The sequence below is a fragment of the Schistocerca serialis genome, chromosome 4, assembly GCF_023864345.2.
Source record: "Schistocerca serialis cubense isolate TAMUIC-IGC-003099 chromosome 4, iqSchSeri2.2, whole genome shotgun sequence".
NCBI classification, from domain to species: Eukaryota; Metazoa; Arthropoda; class Insecta; order Orthoptera; family Acrididae; genus Schistocerca; species Schistocerca serialis.
The window spans coordinates 59,172,775-59,198,088 of NC_064641.1; the positions used below are offsets into that span (position 1 = coordinate 59,172,775).

The window sequence follows — 25,314 nt, forward strand, 5'->3', positions numbered from 1 at the left end:
CACAGGTACTTTCCCTTGCAGGCAAGGTCAAAGGGCAGGCATACAAAATAATAGATAAATGTGCCAAATGTATGCCTGTAGGCTAATGAATATATTCTGAACTTGCGTGTGATATTTGCAAAAAAAGAGAGAGAGAGAGAGAGAGAGAGAGAGAGAGAGAGAGAGATGAGAAGGGGGGGGGGGGAGGGGGGGGGAGAGCGAGAGCGCATTTCCTCAAAACTTAGTATTTGAGGATGAACTGTTGATGGTACAGATATTACTGCAAGATTAATTCTCATAACCGCTATCTTTATTGTAATGGGTGTGGGTATTGATCTGTATTAGGACCTGATTTTGTGTAACACCATTTGAGTATTAGTAAAGATATTCTTGATTCAAAAAAGTTAGGTAGTTTCATGTTTCACAGATCATATGTATGATAAATTGTAATGATGTAGAATGAGTCATTTTATATTTAATTTTAAAAATACTTTTTAAATATGGCCACATGCTGATCACTTACTAGTGTGTTGATTATTTACAACAATCCTCTTGAGGGAATAAATACACGATGAAGCAGTAGTCAGAATGCCCAACGTCTTAAACAAGTTTCTACAAGGTGATCTTGGGTGAGCACACACACACTTTTTTTATTTTTTTATATATAAAGCAATGAAGACTTTATTTCTTGGAGAACTTGGAGATGAGTTACCACAGAACAGTATGCCGTATGATAGTACTTTACGGATACCTGAGAATTGTGAAGTTTCCACCCTGTTTACTCTTCGTCACTATGTGTTAACCATATCATTAGTGTAGTGTGTAGATGTACAGAACTGAATATGTTGTGTGGTTTTTATTATTATTTTAACTTGATGAGACCATCCATAGAAAACCAGTCAATGGCACTCTAAGAACATTGTTTGCCATTGCTTTATTTGTGCTTGGATTGATTACAATACTAGGTTCACTTGCAAAAAGCTTGTTGTATGCGGACCATAAATTGAGACTTTGGGTAATGCGTATGTGATTTTTTTCCCATGGCAGAAAAATCTCCTCTGATTATGCTTGTTGAATTACTAAGTATAATTTTATAAATACTTTTGGTTAGATATGATATTATAATTTTGTTGGCTATGACATCAGTTCCACGAAACCTCAGTTTATCTAGGTGAATATTGTGATTCGCTAAGTACAGTGCCTTAGTTAGGTGACAGAAAACACCAACCAGTGCTACTCAGTTTGTTTCTACACCATGAGTAACTTAAAGTGCATATTCTGCTGTGTGTCTTAAACCGAAGCATGTGGTGATACTATAGTGCATCTAGGTCTGTTTATTGCCTTTGTAATATCCTCTTTTAGTCAGTCCCAAATATCTTAATCCCAATTTCCCCCCCCCCCCCCCCCCCCCAAATCAGAATCCAGAAACTATCATGTTACTTTATGTCAGCAGTGAATTACAAACTTTCAAGCATCAGCCATCCATGCTAGTGACAAAGTATCATCAAATTGGGTACAGACATCGCGACAGCTCAATAGCTGTACCAACTCACTCGCTTTGGTTTCCCTGGAAAAATGTTTCATACTCGCTAACATTACAAATGTCAGCAATGCAAACTTTCTCACAAATAAGCATAACCAACTTGGTTGTAGATGTACATGGTCTCTCTACATTTAGTCTGTCAGAAAGTGCACAGAAACCAGCATGCAGAGCATCATCTGGGTTAAAACTACTAGCCCCAGACAGCATTCATTTGTAACTCTGCTCGATTATTCAAACACGTGTTATGAAAACATCATGGAACCTCTGACTTCTTGTAGGTGAAGCAGTATCCATTATGATGTACTGTTTTTTTTAAATGGAAATATACTGTCAGATCTTGTTAAGATTTCAAAGTGGTACATAAATTAGCAACTTTTCTAATTGTTTAGAAGTGTAAATTTGTGCCCTTCTCAGAATAAAAAATGGTGGTATTATGTGACTACAATTGATGACTGTCAGTGATTACATTTACTCAATCACCATACATAGGTAAAGCAGGTTGCAGACCTAGGTTCATTGTAAGAAAATGGGAAAAGGCAACCAGTGGAGGCAGTTCACAAAACACTTGCGTGACACATCTTAGAATATAGCTCAGGCGTGTGGGAGAGACATACCTAATAACTCTTAGCAGAGGATTTTGAACTTACACAGCAATATGTTCACAAGGTGTTTCATCCCCCCCCCCCCCCCCCCCCCCATGGAGGAGAGTCATTGAGATCCTGAAAAATAAGAACTGGCACATGCTTGATGAATTGATGAATATCTAAAACTATTCCTGAAAAGCCAAGTTTCAAGAATCAGTATAAAGTGAGAACCGAAGGATATATGACAATTCCCTAAGTATCGCTCCTGTGGTACTGCAAGACAATGTACTCTGCAATTCACACACAATTAAGTGCCTGGGGGGGGGGGGTCATCAAACTGCCTTTTATCTGCTTCTCGACCATTCCTCTCTCAAACTGTATAGGGGGGGGGGGGGGGGGGACTTAAATATTTCCATTTGAGCTCTGATTTGTCTTATTTTATTATGATGATTATTTCTTCTTGTGTTCCAGAAGAGGACAGACAAGTGTAATGTAGGCGGTCTATTATATTTTCTTGTAAGTGTTCTGTCAATAAATCACAGTCTTTGGTTTGCTTTCCCCACAACAATATCTAAATGATCGTTGGAATTTAAGTTATTCGTAGTTGTAATCCCTAAGTATGTGGGTGAGTTTACAGCCTTTAGATTTGTGTGATTTATCGTGTAACTGAAATTTAGCAGATTCGTCTTGGTGCTCATGTGGATGACTTGACACTTTTCATGATTTAGAGTCAGTTGCCACTTTTTGTACCATACGGATATCTTGTCTACATCATTTTACAATTTGTTTTGATCATCTGATGACTTTACATGATGGTAAATGACAGCGTTACCTGCAAACAATCGAGACGACTACTCATATTGTCTCCTAAATGTGCTTGTTGAACAGGAACAACAGGGGGCCTATACCCTTTCCTTGGGGAACAGCAGGCATTACTTCCATTTTACTTGATGAATTTCCATCAATTATTACAGACAGTGACGTTTCCGACAGGAAATCGTGAATCCAGTCTGACAACTGAGACAATACTCCAGAGGCATGCAATTTAATTAGAAGTCACATGTGAGGATTAATGTCAAAAGCCGGCTGGAAATCCAAAAACATGGAATCAGTTTGACGTCCCCTGTCAATAGGACTCATTGCGTCATGAGATTAAAGAGCTAGTTGTGTTTCACAAGAACAATATTTTCTGAATGCGCATTGGCTGTTTATCAGTAAATCATTTTCTCCAAGGTGATTCATAACCTTTATTGTGAGTATGTTCAATCTCTATTGTGAGTATTCTGAGTTCTGAACACAGGGTAACAGAGCCTTTGCAGTGCTACTTCCATTTCTGTGCTGCGAGTCTAACTTTTGACTGTCGTAGTCCTCCCCTCAGGGACTTGGCCTTTAATGGTTGGGTACAGGTTTGGTGAAACAGGCATGCCCATACTGTAGGCCAGAGAGCACCACTACCCTCCATTACTGTAAATTCTGGGCATGCTTCAGTGACCATCCTTGGGAATGATAATGGAGTGTTGTATCTTGGAGATGGGATCTTAGCTCAATTGTGTGGCTTATAAAGATGGTTTAACTCTCTGCAAAAGAAATCCCCTCAGTCTCAAGGTATGCTACACGCTGACAGGGTAGGTGACTGTAGAGACAAAAATGTTGCAAGCTGAATTTGAGGAAACTGCCACACTCTTGTTTAAGGAACTTACTAAGACAAGTAAGGCTCTGCCTGGGTAAATATTTATTTCTCTCATGCATTGTGGGAACAAAATGATTCTTACATTTCAAACTCAGACTCCCTATGGAAAATATGGACTGTTGTGGAGTAGTAACAGCCAACCAAGGCCAGACCTGAGATAATACACTATTAGATTTATGGTGAAGTAACAGGGTACAAGTGTGCTAATATTCATTTATAATAGTTTAGGGAGAGTAGGGATTCTTTGAAAAAAATCTCTCCTTTCTACATTCATAAAGCTTTGGAAACAGGGAGTCAACAACTTTGAAATACCACTCTAATGGTCAAAACAGCTACGACGCAACGAGATCCAATAATTTTTAGGATCCAAAAAATTAGGTGAATATCCCAATGTAGTCCAAACACACAATGCCTTTAATATAGCAAGGGATTAGTCCCCTGCCATGATATATTGGAAATTAATCTGAAACAATGAAAGAATGTTATTATGTTGGCATCGCAGAGATAAAGAACATTGAGTAAAGTAAGTCAGTAACTAGGAAAAAAAAAAAAAAAAACTGGCATTCATTTAAATGCAGAGTATCTTCATGTACCAGAATATATCCAAAGTTGCAGTTATTTTCCTCAAAAGTTAGAACCTATCTACCAGACTGTATGACATGTTGTAAGTCCCAAACGTTTGGACATACAACTCCTGATTGTAACAGTGACTTCATGTGTGGGAGGTGTATATCAAAGGCACAAGAGATGCAGAACCCTGTACATCTCCTCCAAAGTGCGGTAATTGTTCAGTGAATCATCCCATGTGAAACAGACTGTTGCAATTTCCAGAATTTGTTGTTAAAAAACCATTCATCAAAAGTAACACCTCAATCCAAACTCAAACATCAGAGTTGTACACAAATAGATGTTCTTGCAGCTGCACTTGCAAAAGGGCAGTTTCCTCTGAACCCCCAAATGCTCTGAAACAAACAGGTCTTCCAAACACAGACATTCACCATCAGGAAGCTGACAAGTCAATATGTATATCACAGAATTCAAGTCCCCCTGCGGGTCTGGGGTCTAGAATAGGCCCAAGGCCTGCCTGTCATAAGAGGCGACTAAAAGGAGTTTCCGCCTTTGTGTGATGGTCACTTGTAGGGTTTGACTTCCATTTTTCAAAATTTTCCCGAAGAGCGAGCCAATTGGGGAAGGGCGCCTTACATGGTGCATCGTGTCCATTGTGCATTGAGATTTTTAGGCCACTTTCTCATCATCGCATTGCAGTCCCATTCATTCTCCATCTCTTTGGCGAGGACACCTTCCTCGGTGCATTTTCCACTATGCAGTGTGATTTTCTGTGCCGACAATGACCATGGACTTCTTTGCACCTCATATCCAGGACAGTAGCTAGTCCGTTGTGGGGTGCCGCCATGTACCCTGTTGGTTGTAACCCCCTGACAACACAGGGATCACTCTGCTGATTCCTGCACCATTAACTCACCACGTATGCCAAGGAGTAGATGCCTGTCACCCTGGGGCATCGAGACTCCCGTCAATGGCCATCCTGCCAGGTGGCCTTTGCTGCAGCTAGGTGACACCCATGGGGTAGGCCCCTGGTCTGAGTGGGTGCCATGAGGGCGGATGACACGCTATGAAGTGTAGTACGTCATCTCCTGCTGGTGATCTGCCGCCAGAAGTCTCTAAGCGGGAAAAGTCTAACTTTAATGCTAAGAAATATGACCCCAAGTCGTTCCCATCCCTGACCACATCATGGGAGAAATGCCAGGCTAAGGATGGCACTAAAGCTTATTTGCCCCAGTACCTATTATGTACGAGAGTTGATGGGGAATCTTTCATGTCCAGGATGCCTCAGTTTTTTGTGGAGCATTTGGAGGACAAGTTTGGGGAGGTGGAGGACTTGTCCAAAATGTACTCTGGGTCAGTTTTGATATAAAAAGCATCCTCTGCCTAGTCATGGGCATTACTCACTTGCGGCAATTTGGGCGATGTTTCTGTTACCATCACACCTCATAAAAGCTTAAATATGGTCCAGGGTATTGCCTTCCACAGGGACCTTCTTTTGCAGTCTGACGTCGAGCTGCACGCCAACTTAGAGCGACGAAGAGTTCATTTCATCCGGCGTGTCCATCGTGGTCCAAGGGATTACCAGGTTGCCACCAGTGCATTCATCTTGCCTTCGAGGGTGACACATTGCCCGAGACAGTCAAGGTGATGGCCTACTGCTGTGACGTCAAGCCATATATCCCTTCCCCGATGTGGTGCTTTAAGTGCTAGAAGTTCGGCCATATGTCTTCCAGCTGTACTTCCAGCCCCACCTGTCGAGATTGTGGACGTCCATCACATCCCAATACTCCATGTGCCCCGCCTCCCATCTGTGTCAGTTGCGGAGAGCATCATTCACTTTGCTCGCCAGACTGCAGTATTTTACAGAAAGAGAGGAAAATTGTGGAATATAAGACCCTGGACCAACTGACCTACACTGAGGCTAAGAGGACATTTGAGCGCCTACATCCTGTGGCTATGACCTCCTCATATGCCGCCGCTATGAGAACAATTGTCGCCTCATCAGTTCCTCGAATTCCTGTCGCCTCTCAGAACTGGGAGACTACATCTGCCCCCTTGATGGTAGGGGGCACTTCCCTCCCTGCTGCTCCCGCACCACCTACTTCGGGAGCAACACCTCCAACCATTAGGGATTTCAGCCCCCACTTCTGAGCTAAAGGAGCATAAGGCTTCTTCGGCTCCTTTCTAGGAAGGGGTCCCTTGGGTCACTCCCTTCCCAGGTTTCTGCTAATGGGAAAGATGACACCCGCCAGTGGCTGAAGAGCCCAAAAGCTGCTGGTTGTAGGGCTTCACGCACAACCTCAGTCCTGGAGACTGATTCAGTGAAGTCCCCCCAGCCAGAAAAACCCAAGGAACAGCGCGAGAAATCAAAAAAGAAGACCCCTAAGAACAAGGAAATTGCGGTGGCACCCACTCCGCTGCTACCTACAAGATCTGCGTCTGAGGATGAGGTGGAGATTTTGGCGTCCGCTGAGGTCCTGGATCTTGCCGGACCCTCAGACACCATGGAAATAGACTGCTCAGGCAAAAAGTCGGTGGCAGCAGGTGACTTGGCACTGCGGACCCGTGCCCTCCATGGCTATAAGGGATATTACAGGAACCATAGCGACTATAATCGAGTGTTTATGTCCTAATGTCCTAAACTCAGTGTGTAGTGAAACTGTGTCTCTTCTTGAAGCTGTGGATGTCAGAATAAGGACGACATAGGAAATAGCTGTCTGCAATGTTTATCTTCCTCCGGATGGTGCAGTACCCCTAAATATTTTAGCTGCACTGGTTGATCAACTCCCTAAACCTTTCCTACTTATGGGAGATTTTAACACCCATAACCCCTTGTGGGGTGGCAGAGGTGTCGAAACTTTACTGTCTCAGTTCGACCTCTGCCTCTTAAATACTGGGACCGCCACACATTTCATTGTGACTCATGGTAGACACTTGGCCATTGATTTATCAATTTGCAGCCCAGGACTTCTCCCATCTATCCACTGGAGAGCACATGATGATCTGTGTGGTAGTGACCACTTCCCCATCTTCCTGTCACTACCCATGCGTCAGGCTCGCGTACACCTGCCCAGATGGGTTTTAAACAAGGCGGACTGGGGAACTTTCACCTCTGATGTCATTGTTGACTCTCCCTCACATACCATCGAAGTGATGGTTGAGCAGATGACTACCACAATCGTTTCTGTGGCAGAAAACGCGGTCCATCGCTCTTTAGGGTATGCCCAGTGAAAGACAGTCCCTTGGTGGTCACCAGAAGTCGCTGAAGCAATTACAGAGAATCGGCAAGCTTTAAGGTGTCATAAGCGACACCCTTCCCTAGAACATCTGATAGCCTTTATGCGGCTCCGTGCCCGTGTACGTCAGCTTATAAAATGATGGAAACAGGGAGCGTTGGGAGATGTTACGTGTCAACCATTGAGTGCCATACATCACCTTCCCAAGTCTGGATGAAGATCAGACGTCTTTTAGGGTACCAGACCCCAACAGGTGTCCCTGGTGTTACCATCAGTGGCGTGCTATGTACCGATGCAAAGGCAATTGCCGAGCACTTTGCTGAGCACTGTGCTTGAGCCTCTGTATCAGAGAACTACCCTCCCAGCCTTTTTCACCCTCAAATGGCAGATGGAAAGAAAAGTCCTCTTGTCCACTACACACCACAGTGAACCCTATAAGCCCCATTTACGGAGTGGGAGCTCCTCAGCGCACTTGCACATTGCCCTGACACAGTTCCTGGGCCGGATCGGATCCACAGTCAGATGATTAAGCATCTCTTGTCTGACTACAAGCGCCATCTCCACGTCATCTTCAACCGGAACTGGTGCGATGGCATTTTTACATCACAATGGCAGGAGAGTACCATTGATCTGATGCTCAAACCTGGTAGAAACCCACTTGATGAGGATAGCTATCGACCCATCAGCCTCACCAACGTTGTTTGTAAGCTGCTGGAAAGTATGGTGTCAGCGGTTGGGTTGGGTCCTTGAGTCATGTGGCCTACTGGCTCCATGTCAGAGTGGCTTTCCCCAGGGGCGCTCTGCCACTGGTAATCTTGTGTCCCTAGAGTCTGCCACCTGAATAGCCTTTTCCAGACACCAACACCTTGTTGCCATCTAGATTGAGCTACACAAATCGTATGACACCACCTGGCGACATCGTATCCTTGCCACATTACACAGGTGGGCTCTCAGAGGCCCGCTCCTGATTTTTATCCAGAATTTCCTGCCACTCCATACTTTCTGTGTCCAAGTTGGTGCCTTCCATAGCAACCCCCCCCCCCTCACCCCACCCCCCTGTATCCAGGAGAATGGTGTCCTGCATTGCTCTGTATTGAGTGTCTCACTGTCTTTAGTAGCCATTAATGGTCTAGCAGCAGCTGTAGGGCCATCTGTCTTACCCTCTCTTTATGCAGATGACTTCTGCATTTCATACTGCTCCACCAGTACTGGTGTTGCTGAGTGGTGCCTACATGGAGCCATCCACAAGATTGGTCCTTGACAGTGAAACGTGTCTTCAAAGATAAGATGATCAGAGGATCTCTAGTGTCCACTATTATTACTCACCTTCCAGTGGAGCGACTATTCTTGAACCCCTGCAAGCCATAAAGTAGTTAGGAATCAGGCAAACAAGCTTTTAGTAAAGAACAATATAGGAAATACCAGAGTTATCCCAGAGTATTCGAGTAAGCATCCAGCGTGGTTGATAAAATAAGACAAAATAAATTTTAAGTTACTTGCTTAGAGAAAGTCGAATAAGGCACTGTTGGGCACTGTAATTAACCATTGTTTTTAACAGATGGTTCCAAGCAAGGGGACATGGTGGCTTGTTCCACAGTTTACCCTCATAGCATCCTAAAGATTCACCTTCAACAGGATTCATTATCTTCAGGATGGAGTTGTGTACAGTCTTGATGGCTCTCAAGCAGACACAATGTGCCTATATGAAAATGTTCCTGACAGACTCTTGACTCCCAAAACAGCCTAAAAAGCATTCAGAGAATGTATCCAGGAGAGAACCTTCTCCAGAACATCCAGAATATCCTGTTCTCTCTACAGGATCAAGGTAAAGGGTTGTCATTCTGTTGGGTTCCAGGACACATCAGAATTGGCAGTAATGAGAATTCATACAAGGCATGATGGAATTCAGCAACATCATGTGAAGTCCCCATATGCTAGTTATGACACTGGTGAGGGCCGTGTAGGGTATGTGGAAACCAAACTGGCTGGAAATTGGACGATTTAAAACAGACTACCTGACTGTGTCTTACTTCTGTCTAATCACATGGTTGAAACAATATCATATTAATTCTTCTTCATTTAGGGCATTACCATTTGACTCACAGCTTCATCCTTCATCACAAAGAGCCGCCAAAAGTCACACACATGGTGCCACTAGAAAATGTGCTATTTTTTAACTGAATGCTGTTTGTATGCTAACCTTAGGCCATTAAATCATTTGGCTCCAGAAATGCTCTTGGGTTTAAGTGATGATTGTAAGAGTGTAGCACTGGTTTTAAAATTTTGTGATAAATTGGGACTCATCCCCAACTTGTTGAGGAGCAGTGTTTAATGATTGAGTGGCTACATAACTGTTTTTCATATTAGTGATCTGCCAGCCACTTGTACCTGAACAAAGGTTTCGTGTTTTTATCTTAATAATCCTCATTTTGTTGAATGATTCACCTGTAAACCCTTATTCTGCCTTCAGTGTCTCATTGAAGAAAGTTTGGTTGGCTTGCTGTAAAGCTGGTGTTATCGGAAGTATTTCGATGATGTGCACCACAAAATAATTACTGTGGCTTCCTACGATTGTTCGTCGTTGTAGACAATACAATGACCAGTTTCAGTTGTCACATAGTACATTGTACAGAGGCAGGAACTTTCAAAATCCTACAAAACATTGACTGTGGCAGTGTAATCACAGTACACTTTCATACATAAAGTCTAACGGAACAGCATCACCACAATAGTTTTAGTTTATACAGTTTTTTAACAAATAAAGTTTCCACATAAACATCACACAAATGCACAGATGTTCATGGTATCAGCAAAATTATGTGACTATAATAAATGTTACCCACTGAGTGACTCAGAGAAGTGAAATATAGTACATGTTACTACAAAGATGCTAATCATAGGAATATGTGCTGTATATTTGCATGGGGATGTTAGTCATTTATGAGCTCACCCAGCACTGAAGATTTTAGGGTAGCAATGGCCTCATAAAAACTAGCATATGAACATTTTAGTGTTTTGTAAACTACATAATGGTTTGAAAAACTGCTAGGTTAGGTTTTAGTAGTTGGACTGAGCTATATGTTTACACAAAAATTTGTTTTAAGATTTAGTGTGTCTACACTGCAAATAAGTACGGCAGCCGTATTTAGATTTGTCATCATTTCCGACAATTGATGCATATTTTTAATTAGTAAAGGGTGTCATTCGGTCCAGAAAAATTAGAAGCACAAAAGTGTAGTGTCAAACGTAATGTAACAGGCATAAAAGGCAATAGAAATTTTGTGTGTTTCCTGAATTTTGATTAGATTTATATCTACATTTAATTACGTTTAGGAAAACTGAAATAGTTCTCTTTAAAGAGTTGATTGAAGGTTGTCAGATACGTGGTGTCATTTTGACCAGAATTAATGGTTAAATCATTTAAATATCTCCTTTACGTACAACAGTTTCAATTATTCCTTCTTATAGGGTATCCAGAAAGATTAAGTGTAAAATTTCAATCAGTGGGTCAAAAATTTCATAGGAATAATAAATTGGTATGAAACATAGTATGAATAGTGTTTTGGCAGATTTAGGCCCACAGTGCTCATACCTGATGTATGTAACTAACTTAAAAAAAAAATTATCAACAAGATTGCACCAAGAGTAGATGGAAAGATTCCATCTTGTTCTTTTTCAGTTTCATGAAGCAATAGTTTATAAGATACGTAGTGCTTGATTTGTGACATTACGTGCGAGTACACCATACCAATACCTCTCTCTCTCTCTCTCTCTCTCTCTCTCTCTCTCTCTCTCTCTCTCTCTCTCTCTTTTTTCCCCACGGATAAGGCACTGAAGGCACCCATGATTTTATTTATGTGTGAAGACGTGATAGTGTGTGGGGTTTCATGCACACAGTCATTCATGTTTTTTAATTCTTTGTCTTAATATACTCATGAAAATAATTATTGTAATGTTATAAAAGGTATCCTTGTATGCATTTTAGGCTCAGCACACACTGTCAAAACCACATCACAGTTACATTACCTGTTTGGTGCCTACATATAATACATTAATACTTAACAAGGGCACATTTAACCAAGTCATTGAATGCCCGAAAACACCACCGCCACCACCCACTTTTCTCATAAATGGTAACACTGATGCAGTATGAAGTGGAATGATTTCATGAAATCTGTCATGGACATCACTGCTGAAGGACACCAGTTTATGGTCTATATTCTGGGAAAATGTGACACACCTGCTACGCAACAACATACAAGACTTTTTATGAGCACCCAACGAGGTGGTGCAGTAGTAAGAGATGTCAAAACAAAAGAATGAAGGCAATTTCCTTTTTACTACTTGGAGAAACTGCAATCTGAAGCAATTGTATGGAAGCATTTTTATTGTCAATTTGAACTACAAAAATATGTATTATTAATACGTCTTCTTGTTATGAGTTCTTATAATGTTCTTGAATCTCATATGCTTATAACTGTATTGAATGAATTTTCTTTGTCACATCCTACACAATGCAATTGCCTTTCCTATGAATGCTACTGAGAAAAATCATTAACTGTTACAGTTCTAGATAATCATCTTCCTGTTTGACAAATCCAAGCATCTTAGATTGACCATCAGGCACTTCCTTTCAACAAATTATGTAACTGTTATTGTTGAGATTCATCCAGGTTTTTCTAAATATTATGAGGTGGTCTGGACCAGAAGTTTGGTTCAGTAATGATTAAAATTACTCTTCAGAACTAACAAAAAGTGTTACATAGATGAACAAAGTGAAACAGGTTAAGATCGAACATTTTTCGAGAGTTGTGCAGCTTCCATTTAACAGACGAAGTGTTTTTTGCTATTACATAAAGAAGTGCCTGGGTTTGGTCTATTACTTCCCAATTTCCATTATTTGGTTGGCAAGCAAGCTGTGGTGTGGTCAGGTCAGCTGAAGATAGTGGACTTAAAGGATGCAAGAACTGTTCCTTGCTTTAAAAAGTAACCATTATTACCAGTCTGCTAACTTTTCCATCACATCTGATTATCTGCTAATATCAATTTAAACATAATGCACAGAGAAAACTAAACATGTTCAAAACTGCTTCCGTATTGCATGACTTGTCTGATAGGAAAGATGCTCATGGCTGTTTACTTTTTCTTCAGTCTCACTTTTATATGTTATCCACTTGAGGGGAAAAAATTTCATTAATGAATAGAGATGTGTAACTAGTCTAATGTTGCAGTGTGTAGTGCATTGAAGTATGAGTTGGAAATTTCAGTAAGCACAATGTGGCAGCTACTGCTTTTTTAGCTATGTCTTTGAAATCTGTAACCGAAGTCTCCTATAAATAACATTAAGCCATTAATTCCTCTTGCACACGTTACTTTCACTGTAACAGCTCGAACATTTCAGTTGTGAAATGTTCTAACATGGTTTATTGTGCTGATGGTGCTTGCATTTCCGTTATATACTTCACTGAAATGTCAAAGAAACCGGTGTAGGCATGCGTATTCAAATACAGAGATATGTAAACAGGCAGAATACGGTGCTGTGGTCAGCAACACCTATCTAAGACAACAAGTGTCTGACGCATTTGTTTGTTGGGTTACTACTGCTACAATGGCAGGTTATCAAGATTTAAGTGAGTTTGAACATGGTGTTATAGTCGGTGCATGAGCAATGGGACACAGCATCTCAGAGGTAGCAATGAAGTGGGGATTTTTCCATACAACCAGTTCAGGAGTGTACCATGAATATCAGTAATCCAGTAAAGCATCAAATCTCTGGCACTGCTGCAGCAGGAAAAAGATCCTGCAAGAATGGGACCAACGACGACTGAAGAGAATCGTTCTGTGTGACAGAAGTGCAACCCTTTAGCAGATTGCTGCAGATTTCAATGCTGGGCTATCAACAAGTGTCAGCATGCCAACCATTCAACAAAACATCATTGATATGAGCTTTCGGAGCCGAAGGTCCACTCGTGTGCGCTTGATGACTGCACATCACAAAGCTTTACGCCTCACCTGAGCCCATCAGCACCGACAAGGAACTGTTGATGACTGGAAAAATGTTGCCTGGTCGGACGAGTCTCATTTCAAATTGTATCAAGTGGATAGATGTGTACTGGTATGGAGACATCTTCATGAATCCATGGACCCTGCATGTCAGCAGGGGACTGTTCAAGCTTGTGGAGGCTCTGTAATGGGGTGAGGGTGGGATATGTCTAGATAAAACTCTTAACAGTTGACACATACGTAAGCATCCTGTCTGATCGTCTGCATCAATTATGTCCATTGTGCATTCTGATGGACTTGGGCAATTCCAGATGGGCAATGGGACACCCCATATGTCCAGAATTGCTACAGTGTGGCTCCAGGAACACTCTCCAGAGTTCAAAACCTTCTCTTGGCCACCAAACTCCCCAGACATGAACATTATCGAGCTTATCTGGGATGCCTTGCAACATGCTGCTCACAAGAAATCTCCACCCCCTTGTACTCTTACAGATTTATGGACAGCCCTGCAGGATTAATGTCGTCAATTCCCTCCAGCACTGCTTCAGACATTGCTAGAGTCCATGCCACGTCTGTTGCGACACTTCTGCGTGCTCGCAAGGGCCCTACATAATATTAAGCAGGCGTACCAGTTTATTTGGCACTTCATTGTAGTTTAATTTGTTCTAGCAATTGCTTTTTGAAATTTGCTTGAATTGAGACATAAGTACCACATAACTAATACACAGTATAAATTTGTAATGCTCCTTGGACACTATAAATTTCTCTTATTATTATGTAGTTCCAAACAGATCTTTGATTTGTAAGTGCAGGTAGTAGGAGTGTTAACATTTGTTGAGCCATTAAACACATGAAAATGTTTTTATATTTGCTTAAAGCTGTTTCTCTTTTTATTTTTAGGTCTTTATGGAAAGAATGGGTTGCTACCTGCAGAAAACCAGTTGGACAGCAAGGCATCAGCATTGGCTGCACGCATACATACAAAACCGACTTTACTGTGGCTTGCACCTTATGTTGGACTAGATACGGAGTACATGATGGATGTACTTACAATTTTTGGGATATTCCTGGCGTTTACTGGGTAATGTCCGTTTCACTGAAAACAATTGAAGGAAATGATAGTGTGGTTCCTTCGAAAATGCCACTGCTTATTTCTATCCAGCCTTGACCTAGCTGAGTTTGTACTTCCCCCCTAATGACCTCATCATCAAGTAATCAGTAAACTCGAATCTTCCCTTCGTTTTGTACTTTAGTGCTGTGTCCAGAGCTACTACCCTGATAATTGTGTCAGCTATATAACAGAAATTGATATTAATATACTTCCAAAAATTTGGCATATCTTGAATTGAAATCTACTTTTGTTTCCAGGTTTGTTTCCCAGAAATTCTGTACAGCTCCAACATTCGCTGCATTATGGTCACTATATTATTCCTTGTACCAAGTGGGACAGACTTTTATGTGGTTTCAGTGGTATGTACTAACAAATCTTACAGTATTATAGAGAATTTTCATTTTATGAATTGTGTTTCTCTTGTTCTTCTGAATTATTGTGTAAAATAATCAGTCTAATAGAACAGAACACAAGGAACTGATGAAATTTTTAGGGTATTGACTTAGCTGTAAGAAATGTCTGAAAACATCCTTGAGTGTGAGTAGGTGAGCATGGGTGAGAGTAGATAAGCAAGCAAGTAAGTGAAATCTGCTTTTAATCAATGTCTTGACTTATGTACATTACCAGCTATGAAATCAGAAATGAAGAATTATTACCATGTTATTTCTTTGAAAGGAAATACACACAGTCAGAAAGAACAAATAATTTTTAATGAATAATTATATTTTTTCAGTAAATTAAATTAAATCTCGAGAATGATGTCACTGAATTATAATTTAAATTTTAACTGTGTGTTACATTCCAGACTTATTTCATGTAAATTCTCTTCCAGCTAAGCAAATATTTGAGTCATGCACGACTCTAGTGGTAGACATTTTGCAGGGACATCTTGTTACTGGAAGCTGGTTTCCTCAGCATTCTAGTTGCGCCATTGAGGTACCGTCCCATCTCACGTCGCCGATCAACTCCAATCCAGGCACCCAGTGATACCATAGCATTCTGGTTGGTTAAATGGCTGCTCTTCCGCCTTATGTTTCAATCTGGTGTTGTGAAGCTCACAAGTGGTTGCCCTACATGGTGGGGACTCACAGGTAAAATTGATAACCAGGTTGTACTTGCTAATTTAGAAATAGTTGCAACATAATAGTGATATTGCCCATAATTTGTGATGAAGCAGAGAACAGGGACACAGTATGGATGAGTTAATACTCACATTTTATGTTATTTGAATAACTGAGGAACAGTGTAAGTTGTTCATACAACCAAAGGAATAAGGAGGAGGTGTAGAAGAGTCATAAAGCTGTATCCCACTTTCCATGTGTGAGCATTTCCTTTTCTCCTTTAATGTCAGAAAAGAAGTCGTAGATTTTGTGTGAAATGGTTGGAGAAATAGTATGTATCAATTTGCACTACAGAGATGTTGTTTGTAGTTGTTCAGTCTCCTATAGCAGTGATTTAGAGTTAGTGCTGCCTCAAGTGAAGTTCATGCATTAACACTATTTTTGCGTTACCAAAACTACTTCAACTGCTGTCATTCATTTTGAACTTAGTACTGAATATGTACAAAATGTGATAAGTGGAGGCAGTGGTGGCTAGTGCTCATGTGCTAATGTGCTACAGCACACTGTCAATATCACACTTAAATAATGCCATTTCTCTTCAAATGCAAGCCAGAAAACACATTAAAAGTACACCATTTTTCCTTTAGTGCAAGCTGGTATGCAAATAAAATGGACAAAAACATTTTGTAGTGCTTTCTACACGATGACTAAAAATCAGTGTTGAGTACTGAGATGGTGGTCAGTTGCAGTATGATCAACTCGCAGAAGGGCCATAGCTGTCTGTTTTCAACTCCACATGCTCTGATGTGATGTTGTCGCTTCTGGCACTGAGTTCTAGATTCCTCATGGGACCAGGGCAGTATTTTTCTTTAAAGTGCTTGTAAAATATTGTGCGCGAGAAAAGTTTTAGGGATTTTTGAAGAACAGTTGACGTGTAGGTCCAGTGGTGCAGTGGTCAAGCACACCAACTGGCAGTTCACCTTCTCGAGTTTGATTCCCACTGCTACCATTTTATTATTATTATTATTATTATTATTCCTTGCAATGTTAAACATTTAAGTAGTTCAGTTTACATATGTAAAATTAATATATTGAGTTTATTTGCAATTACTACCCTTGTAAGTCAAAAGGCTATTGGTGGTAATAAAAAAAGTGAATGTACAAGGAAATTTAGTACGAAAATGTATGAAAAGAGTTGCATCTGTGGGTGTAATGTTCACAGTGCACTTTTTTGTTTTCTGCATTTATTATTTGGGAACAGTATGCTTGGGGGGGGGGGGGGTGAAATGTCTAAGACATATATATTCATAGAAAAAAACTCTTGAGGGAAATCACAAACATGTGAACATTGTACTTAATCTTAGTGCATTAGGAAAAGCTAATATTGCAACAATGTTAACTCGTGCCTACCGTGATGACATAGTGAAACACTAGAAGTTTACTTTTGTAATATTGTCGCAGATTGGTAAAACTTTGCGCTAACTGCCATTGTGTGGAGGAGTTATGATTCTGCTCAGTGGTGCTTGTCCTCGCTCTTCTTTTTGGGCACAAACTATTACTGGCAAGGATGGAACTTTTTTAACTAGTCATATAGTAGCTCAGAATTGTCCACTAGTAGTTCTTATTTTTTATGTACCTGTATGCTTTACAGTACAAAAGCAATGGCAGATGAAAATGACAGGCAGAGTCAGTCCGGTACAGCAGTGACACAAATTTTCTCTGCATTATGTTGAGAACGTACAGAACAGGAATTATTACAATAAGCAAAAATGGTTCCATCTCTAATTCAGATCTATTCCAAGAAAACACAAAAAGCTTTTCGGCACACAAAAAAACAGACTTACATAGGCCTGTACCTCCTCCGGCTAATGTCACCCTCTTACTTCTAAAATTTTCTGCTAGCAATAGATTTGTGTTCATGGCAATGTCACAGTCTACAAAAGACATTTGTTCACTATTGCTATATCCTTATCTTTCATGTGTTGGTTTTCTACTTTTTATTGTTTAGTTTAAGCCTTTATCTTATATTGTAATTGATAAAGGACATCTGGAAGGGACAGACACTTCACATGGTTAGTTTAGATTTCCTAGTTTGTCAACCAGTTTTTTAATTATTTGAAAAAAATAGTACAGTTAATTTAATGGGCAGTATGCGTATTGTTTCTGCTTGGATAGTGTGTAGCTCACGTGTAGAACCAATATTGGTTTGTGGGTCTAATTTATCACTCACACATTGTTATAAGCTGATGAGCTTACTTTTTGCATCATCAAACCATTATCACAACCCCATCGCAAGATGAGCACATGCATTGGGAGCATGGGTTCCTGAGCCTTTCTTCATACTCATGCTAAAATTCTTCTGCCCCTCTTCTCTGAGTATCCTTCTCCTCTGACTCCTAAACCATTGTGGAAAGATTCCTATTTTGGCTACTCTTCCATCTATTTAGCATGCATCTTATCTCCGTTATTGGCTAATCTAGGTACAGTCCTCACATGGTAACCAACCTGTCATGTGGTGAGGTGGGGGGGGGGGGGGGGAGGAGGAGGAGGAGGAGGAGGAGGTTGGAGGAGGTCATCAAACACCTACACAGTACACAGCTGTAGTTCACTGACCACACATGGATCACATTTTTGGCCACTTTCCATGTATGCCTAAGACATTGTTGATGAAAGTCCGAGCATACGGCTTAGATTTCCAGATATTTGACTGGCTTGAAGACTCTTTTAAGGAATAGAAGTATGTGGTCCTTGATGCCAAGTGTTCATCAGAGACAAGGGTATCATCAGGAGTGCCCCAGAGGAGTGTGATACGACCACTTTTATTCTCTTTGCACATAAATGACCTGATGGATAGGGTGAGCAGCAATTTGTAGCTGTTAGCTGATGATACTGTGGTGTATATTTGATCTAAGTGTAGAAAAATGTAAGTTAATGCTGATGAGTAGGAGAAACAGCCTTGTAACATATTCAAATACAGTATTAGTAGGGTGCAGGCTTGACACAGTCACTTGGATTAAATATCTAGGTGCAGTGTTGCAGAGAGAGAGAGGAAATGGAATGAGCATGTCAGGTTGGAAGTTGGGAGGCAAATGCTCAACTTCATTTTGTTCGGAGAATTTTGAAAAAGTGTGCTCATCCAAGGAGAAGATGGTATATAGAATGCTAGTACAGCCCATTCTTGAGTACTGTTAGTGTTTGCAATCCCCATCAGGTGTGATTAAAGGAACACACAGAAGCAGTTCAGAGGCTGGCTGCTAGATTTGTTACTAGTAGATTTGATCAGCACAAAAGTATTATGGGGATGCTTCATGAACTCAAATGAGTCCCTGTAGGGAAGATGATGCTCTTTCTGCAAGGCACTTTTGTGCAAATGTAGAGGACCAGTGTTTGAGACTTACTGCAGAATAATTGTACTGCTGCCAATGTACATTTTACAGAAGGACCATGAAGAGAATATGTGAAAATTAGGGCTCATGCGGGCACTTTTAGATGGCCGATTTTCCGTCACTGTTTGCTAGTGGAACAGGAGAGGAAATTACTACTAGTGTTACTAGGTATCCTCTGCCATGCACCGTATGGTGGTTGGAAGAGTATATGTGTAGTTGTAGAAGTATTCATTAGCTGTATCTGGAACATGGGCACTGTGAAAAGGCTATCTGTGCGACATAGCTGTAGTGGGATGGCGCCCGTAGGAAGAGTGCTTGGTTGTAGTGGATTACAGCAGGCAGACAACATGCAATGGAGAAACTCAAACTGCCCCAAGCTGGTAATCATATACCTCCAACAGTCTGACTTGAACTATCAGATAGTTGCAATGCTTAGAGATACAATCCTAGGACATTTCCTCCCTTAGATTCACCACGGGAGGAATATGGATTTACGAAGCTAGGAAAGAAATACGCCCCTCCAATATTTTGTATGTTTCTGAATGAATGGCAAATTCTCCTCGGATAAAAAAATCGTTGCTCTTTGTAGAATGAATTGAAGATAAGGCACAATGAAGTTGCTTCAGCAAATAAAATAAGCAGCAGTTCAATATTAATCAAAAATCAGTCTCTCCCAAACATGGACCCTGCTCTCATGTAAAAAGCTTGGTGCTTTACACATTATAATTACACCCTATAAGGACCCCTACATAGTGTAGGACAGAACTTTTCATCATGATCTTAAATTTAGAAACGAGCGAAGAATTGTAGGTTAACTTAGACATGGAGTCTACTTCCTCCATTGTGTCCTGTGAGGTGCAGAGAATGACAGGACAGACACTGGAGCATTCATTCAGGCATTTGCAGTCAATGCACTCCCAGAGAAAGTAAAAAATGAAAAGAAAGAGCTATATCTATCACTGTAATGTCAAACTATATACACACCCTCCTCTACACTGGTTTAAATTTGCAGGCTTAAGACAAGTCATTGCACTGCATGAGTGATCTAAACTGTGGAGACTGTGCTCAGCCATTAGTCGAGAACACTCCATGAGGATAATCTCTTTGTGTTAATTGTTGGGAAGGGAATTCTCCCTGCTCGCCATCTTGCCATGTTTTTCCAAAAATATTGCATAATGCAAGATATAAAACCTTTTACTAACATACTTTGAGGGTCATAAGATATAAGTAAAAGTAAAGCATTCATCAATCTGAAGATTGTTTTGAACATCATTGTACTTTTCTGGGCATGGTCCTGTTGAAGGTAGTATGCTGTCGCCTTTCTGCAACCTCTGAAATGACTTACTCAGCCAGTTGTAGGGGGACCTTCATAGCAACTTGAACATTTTTCGTATCAGTGAGCATTGCCATAGGTGAAAGAAGTGAAAGATAAAAATAGTAGGATTGACCACTGAACAAATCTGAGAACTTTGGATCTGTAGTCTGGCACTTTATCACTCCACTGAGCCACTCTCGGAAGATATGTGAACACTTAAATTCTGTACAGATGATGACAATTTTCATGTATGTAGGTACCAGGATGCCTAACATCAACAGTTAAGGGGTCATTAGTTCACCTCCAGGAACCCATCCAAGCATTTCCCAACTGCAACTGCAATTTCAGAAGGAAAAAAAAAGAAAGCAAGAAAAGAAGAAACAGAAAGGAAGACCATTCCAATACAATATCCCTAATGACCCTGGATCCCCAATCACCACCTACAGAAATTATGGAAGTTGACAGTAATCCCCTACAATAGAAGATACTGGTCACATTGAATCGTGAACTAAATTCTCACTTCTTTCACACCCTCCCCCCTTCCTCTTAAAACACTGGCTGTGATTAACCAATGGAACTTCTATGGCTGCTTCAGCCACCTCATTGAACTTGCACAGTCCATTCAGATTGGTATACCCCTACATGAAACCTGGTCCCCAACAGGCTAATATCTTACTCACTTAAAAAGCTTATTATAGTCCCTTTTTGACTGTTGATCAAAGAACCTGTATCCCAAGCTCTCTCATCCATTTACTGTGAGTTATAGCTCTCATGACATATGACAGCGCTTCCACACATAGGCACATAGAGGCGGAGCAATAGGGAAATGTGGAGGGGATGAGGTTTGCCTAAGTGTGGCTGCAGTGAGTGGACAAACAAAGGACGTGTTGCAAAACTGTGTGGGTAACAAGAACAATCAGATTCATTTGTGTGCTGTACATCCTACTGTCCAGGACATGTGCATAGTTTTTCTATGACGAGGTTGCAAAATTGCTACAATATGTCGATCAAAGTATGTGTACGAAAGAGCTTTTTTCGATTATTAACCATAAAAAAGTCACTATTACACGGCAGCCTGAGTGCGAAAATCTGTGAAATTGACTGCATCTGTCTATATGCAGAGAGTCTGTACCAGATAAAAATTGTTATGCCTTCAATGTACCAAAAATTAATAAATAATACTGAAAGTTTCCTTTATTTGTGATCTACATTGTTGAGAAATATAAAACTAAGTCGTATGCAGTGTGACCAGCAACTGCTGTGCCATCTAAATACTGCGTGTTCACAGCCTTCCCTCATTCCCCTTGTACCGCTCGGACAGTATGGTGTGATGGTAGGGGAAGAATGCAGCAAGACCGTGCACTATGGCATGCGAGCCAGGGCACAGTTCGTGATCTGAATTCTTGATCATCCCTGGGCTACACCCTCTTACTTAAAGGTGACAGTGAACAAAGCTCACTGCCACAGGAATGTAGTGTCTTTACTGCAGGACTAGCAGTCATTATGCGAGCTCTTAGGTGCATCCACAACTGCTCACATGAGTCTTTTTTTCTAATTTTCCTTGATTCTGGGCCGCTCATAAGTCCTAATTCACTATTGATCCCGACATCCACTGGTACTACCTGTAAAAGACATTCTCTCTGAGCTCCAAAACACCAGAAGGCCAATTGTGTTTCGTTGGACCACTAGTCACTTCAGAATCCCAGAAAATGAACTCAGATCAGCTACCGAAAAAAGTGTTTTCCATTTTCTCTCTTATTTATTAGTCACAGTTTACTTTTGTATTTTTCAGTCATCATTGTCTTTTACCATCCTTGTTTAATCTGTAAAAATCTTTATGTAACATAGCAAAAAACAAAAGTAAGTTCACATGGCCTGACTATTTGAAGCTTACCCACTGCATGCTTCTTATGTCCTTGGAGCTCATCAGCAGCTTGGAGCTCATCAGCAGCTTGGCAAATCAACTGCCAGCCTGGTGATAATCTGAGTTCTAAGAGAATGAAATTGTTCACTGGCTGTGGTTGAAGCTTTTGAGAGTACGCACATTTGTTTTACAGATGGTAGATTTTGCTTGGTAATCATGCCATAAAACTAGAAAAAAAAGTGTGATACCAAAGATAAAGCCATTCATCTTGTAGTCAATGTGCAGGATAAACTGACCATTGACTTTGTTAGTCAGTGAACTAACATGAATTAGAAGTTGATGTTATTTGATTGCTGGTATGTAAAGAGGTATATTTTTAACTAAATGTGTGGGAGGGCAGTTACGAATTGTGCAGGAGTACTGCCACGTGGTTGAAACAAAGGTGTTTTTTATTTTAATAAGGTGGTGTCCTTTTAAACCCGCAGACATGCGTCTGCAGATATGCAGGGAACCAGAGATGTCGATTGGCAGCAGAGTTGTAAGATACATGCATGAAATTAGATCTATGGCTGCACGGTCGATATCAGTGTATCACTGAAAGCTGCACCATTGCGACGTCTTTGTGAGTTCATTACAGAAAATGCCAGATTTCATGATTTGTTCTGTTATCTCTCTTAATTAAATTGCTTGCCAATGAATTTTAGTTGCTTCTTTCCCCACTGAGTCCAAGAAAGATAAAATTGAGGCTTAAATTTGAATATTATTGTACACCATAGTGCCGAGTGTCAATACGGTGCTCTGCTACCACCAATTCATTATATTGTAAGGGCCAGGTGTACCTGCGGTACTCTGTGTATCTCACATGGACTGAACGTGTTGTCTGTCTGATCTATGAAAAGCCACACTCAAGGGGGTCTTGTAAACTGCAGGCTTCCGAAGCACCAAATCATCCTAAGAGACCCCAGGAGTGCTGCTGTCTTTGGTGGAGGGCAAAAAATCACTTTCACTTTGTGTTTGCTGAGGATCCGTCCTATTTTTGATGATAGTCTTCCCATGTGCAGCCATAATTTCATGCATATGTTGTACCTTTTTGCCACCGCTCAACGTCCCTGGCACCTTGTGTATCTGTGGCCGCATGCGCAGAGGCGCAGTTTGCGGGTTTAAAAGGACGGAGCAAGTGCTCGAGTGTGTCACACGGCTCATTCTGAAGATGACTGGATGGTATACTGCCGAAATACCAGAAGAAGTAGTGAAATTCATGTGGCTGTACATCCAAAATTTTATGGAACAGTCATTGCGCTGCAAAACTATGAAGATGCACAGCATATTAAAGATCCTGACGTGTGGGATATGAGCATTGGTGTGAGCGTGGGTTTAAACGTCACTTTTTTAGGTTTCTCACGAGTAACTTGAAACCTGCAGCATCTAGTGAAAATGTTTCGCAGTACAAAATTATACTACATTAAGTAGCCTACAAAAAAGGTCTTTTCATTTTTTTTATGTAGGACTAATACCCTCCACCTTCAAGGGATGGAAAAATAACAAATTATTAAAAAAAATTATTCTAATGGTATGATTATTATCTTTAAACAAAGTGGGTTAAAAACAAAAAAAGTGTGTACCATATAGAAGTGCAGCATAGCTGTCCATAAAAAGGGATAAATGTGTTTTGATGGTGTAACAGTGTGAAGAGAAGAGATGTGTGGGGTAGATGCACGAGGGAATGTGGGTCGCTGGATTGTGTTCGTAGGTCTGCAAACTGAAGAGTGAGCAGGGGATTCTGAACTGTCTTCCCGTGCCCCAGCCCCGCTCCCTGCCGTGGCTCCTCCCAGCCCTGGCCCCCTCGCTACCTGTCAGCCCCGGCTCCTCTTTTCTCTGCCTCTCTCCGCCCCTGCCACCCCTATGCCCCCGCCTCCTCCTCTCTCTCTCACTTCTCTCTCTTCCTCCTCCCCATTGTACTCCCTTCTCTCACTCCTCTTCTTCCTCCTCCCCATATTAATCCCTTCTCCGACCACCCCTCCCCTTGTCCTTTCTCTGCCCTAATCTTCCGCCCTGGGCCTCCATGCCTACGTGAAATTTGTCCTTTTGTAGGCATAATCATTTCAGTTTTGCATTTTTTTTAGTTTTCATCAACCTTTTTGCACTGACCTCAGTTTCTCTTTCCTTCTGTTTAATGTATAATACGGCACTCTGTTGTTTCTAAATTCTATACTCATTGTTTCTCAGTTTTATACTATTCTTATTTCTCCTGTGCCTATTCATTTTTTACGCACTCATTTCTTTGATTTGCTCTAATTCTTGGGCCTTGTGGAATAATTACTTTTGTCTTGCTACGCTTTGATACCCAGATAAAAATATGTGGCATGGTGGTAATCACTCTTATAATGCATTAGTGGAGTTCTTCTGTTCCCTTCCTGACAGTCCTTTCCTTCACTCTAGAATTCAATATATCCTTGTTTTCGTGCAGATTAACCCACTTTATCTTGTTTTGTAGGATTTGATTGTTCCCATAATCGAAGTGCAATTAATACTCTGAGTAGTCTCCCACTCAGGAGTTTGTTAACTTAACAGATGGATGGTCTGACCATTACTTACTTTCAGGAGGCACAGTTCTGTTTAGGGTTGGGTTTCCTGAAGGTATATACTGATTGGTGTCTTGTTAACTTAACAAATGTAGTTAACTTTTTTTTCCTTTTTCCTTGTATTGCATGATAATTGGTATGTAGTTGCATAATGTTGTTTCAGCACTCACTGTGCATTTTGAATCACAGTGCATACCCACTCCCTTGGCTTGGTATGCACACCACCTTCCAAGATGGTTCCTGAAACTGACTTGTGTTGGAGCTAATATTGCTGAGATACCTTTACCACTCTTGTTCTTCGTTCCTGTTCGATCAGTAAGGGTTGTAGCATTCTATATACAGGTGTGTACCATTAATTATTTTATAATTTTGTAAGTTGTATTTTGTTTGTTT

General features: G+C 40.9%; 1 protein-coding gene across 1 annotated transcript in view; it reads left to right on the top strand.

Annotated features, from left to right (window-relative positions):
- Window positions 1-25,314, top strand: part of LOC126473650 (lipase maturation factor 2-like) — a 75,674-nt gene that overhangs the window by 4,771 nt on the left and 45,589 nt on the right. Inside the window, exons 2-5 of the mRNA XM_050100873.1 lie at window positions 14,503-14,683; window positions 14,971-15,072; window positions 15,596-15,804; window positions 25,085-25,263. Coding sequence (XP_049956830.1) covers window positions 14,503-14,683; window positions 14,971-15,072; window positions 15,596-15,804; window positions 25,085-25,263 — 671 coding nt within the window. The remainder of the gene's footprint in view (window positions 1-14,502; window positions 14,684-14,970; window positions 15,073-15,595; window positions 15,805-25,084; window positions 25,264-25,314) is intronic.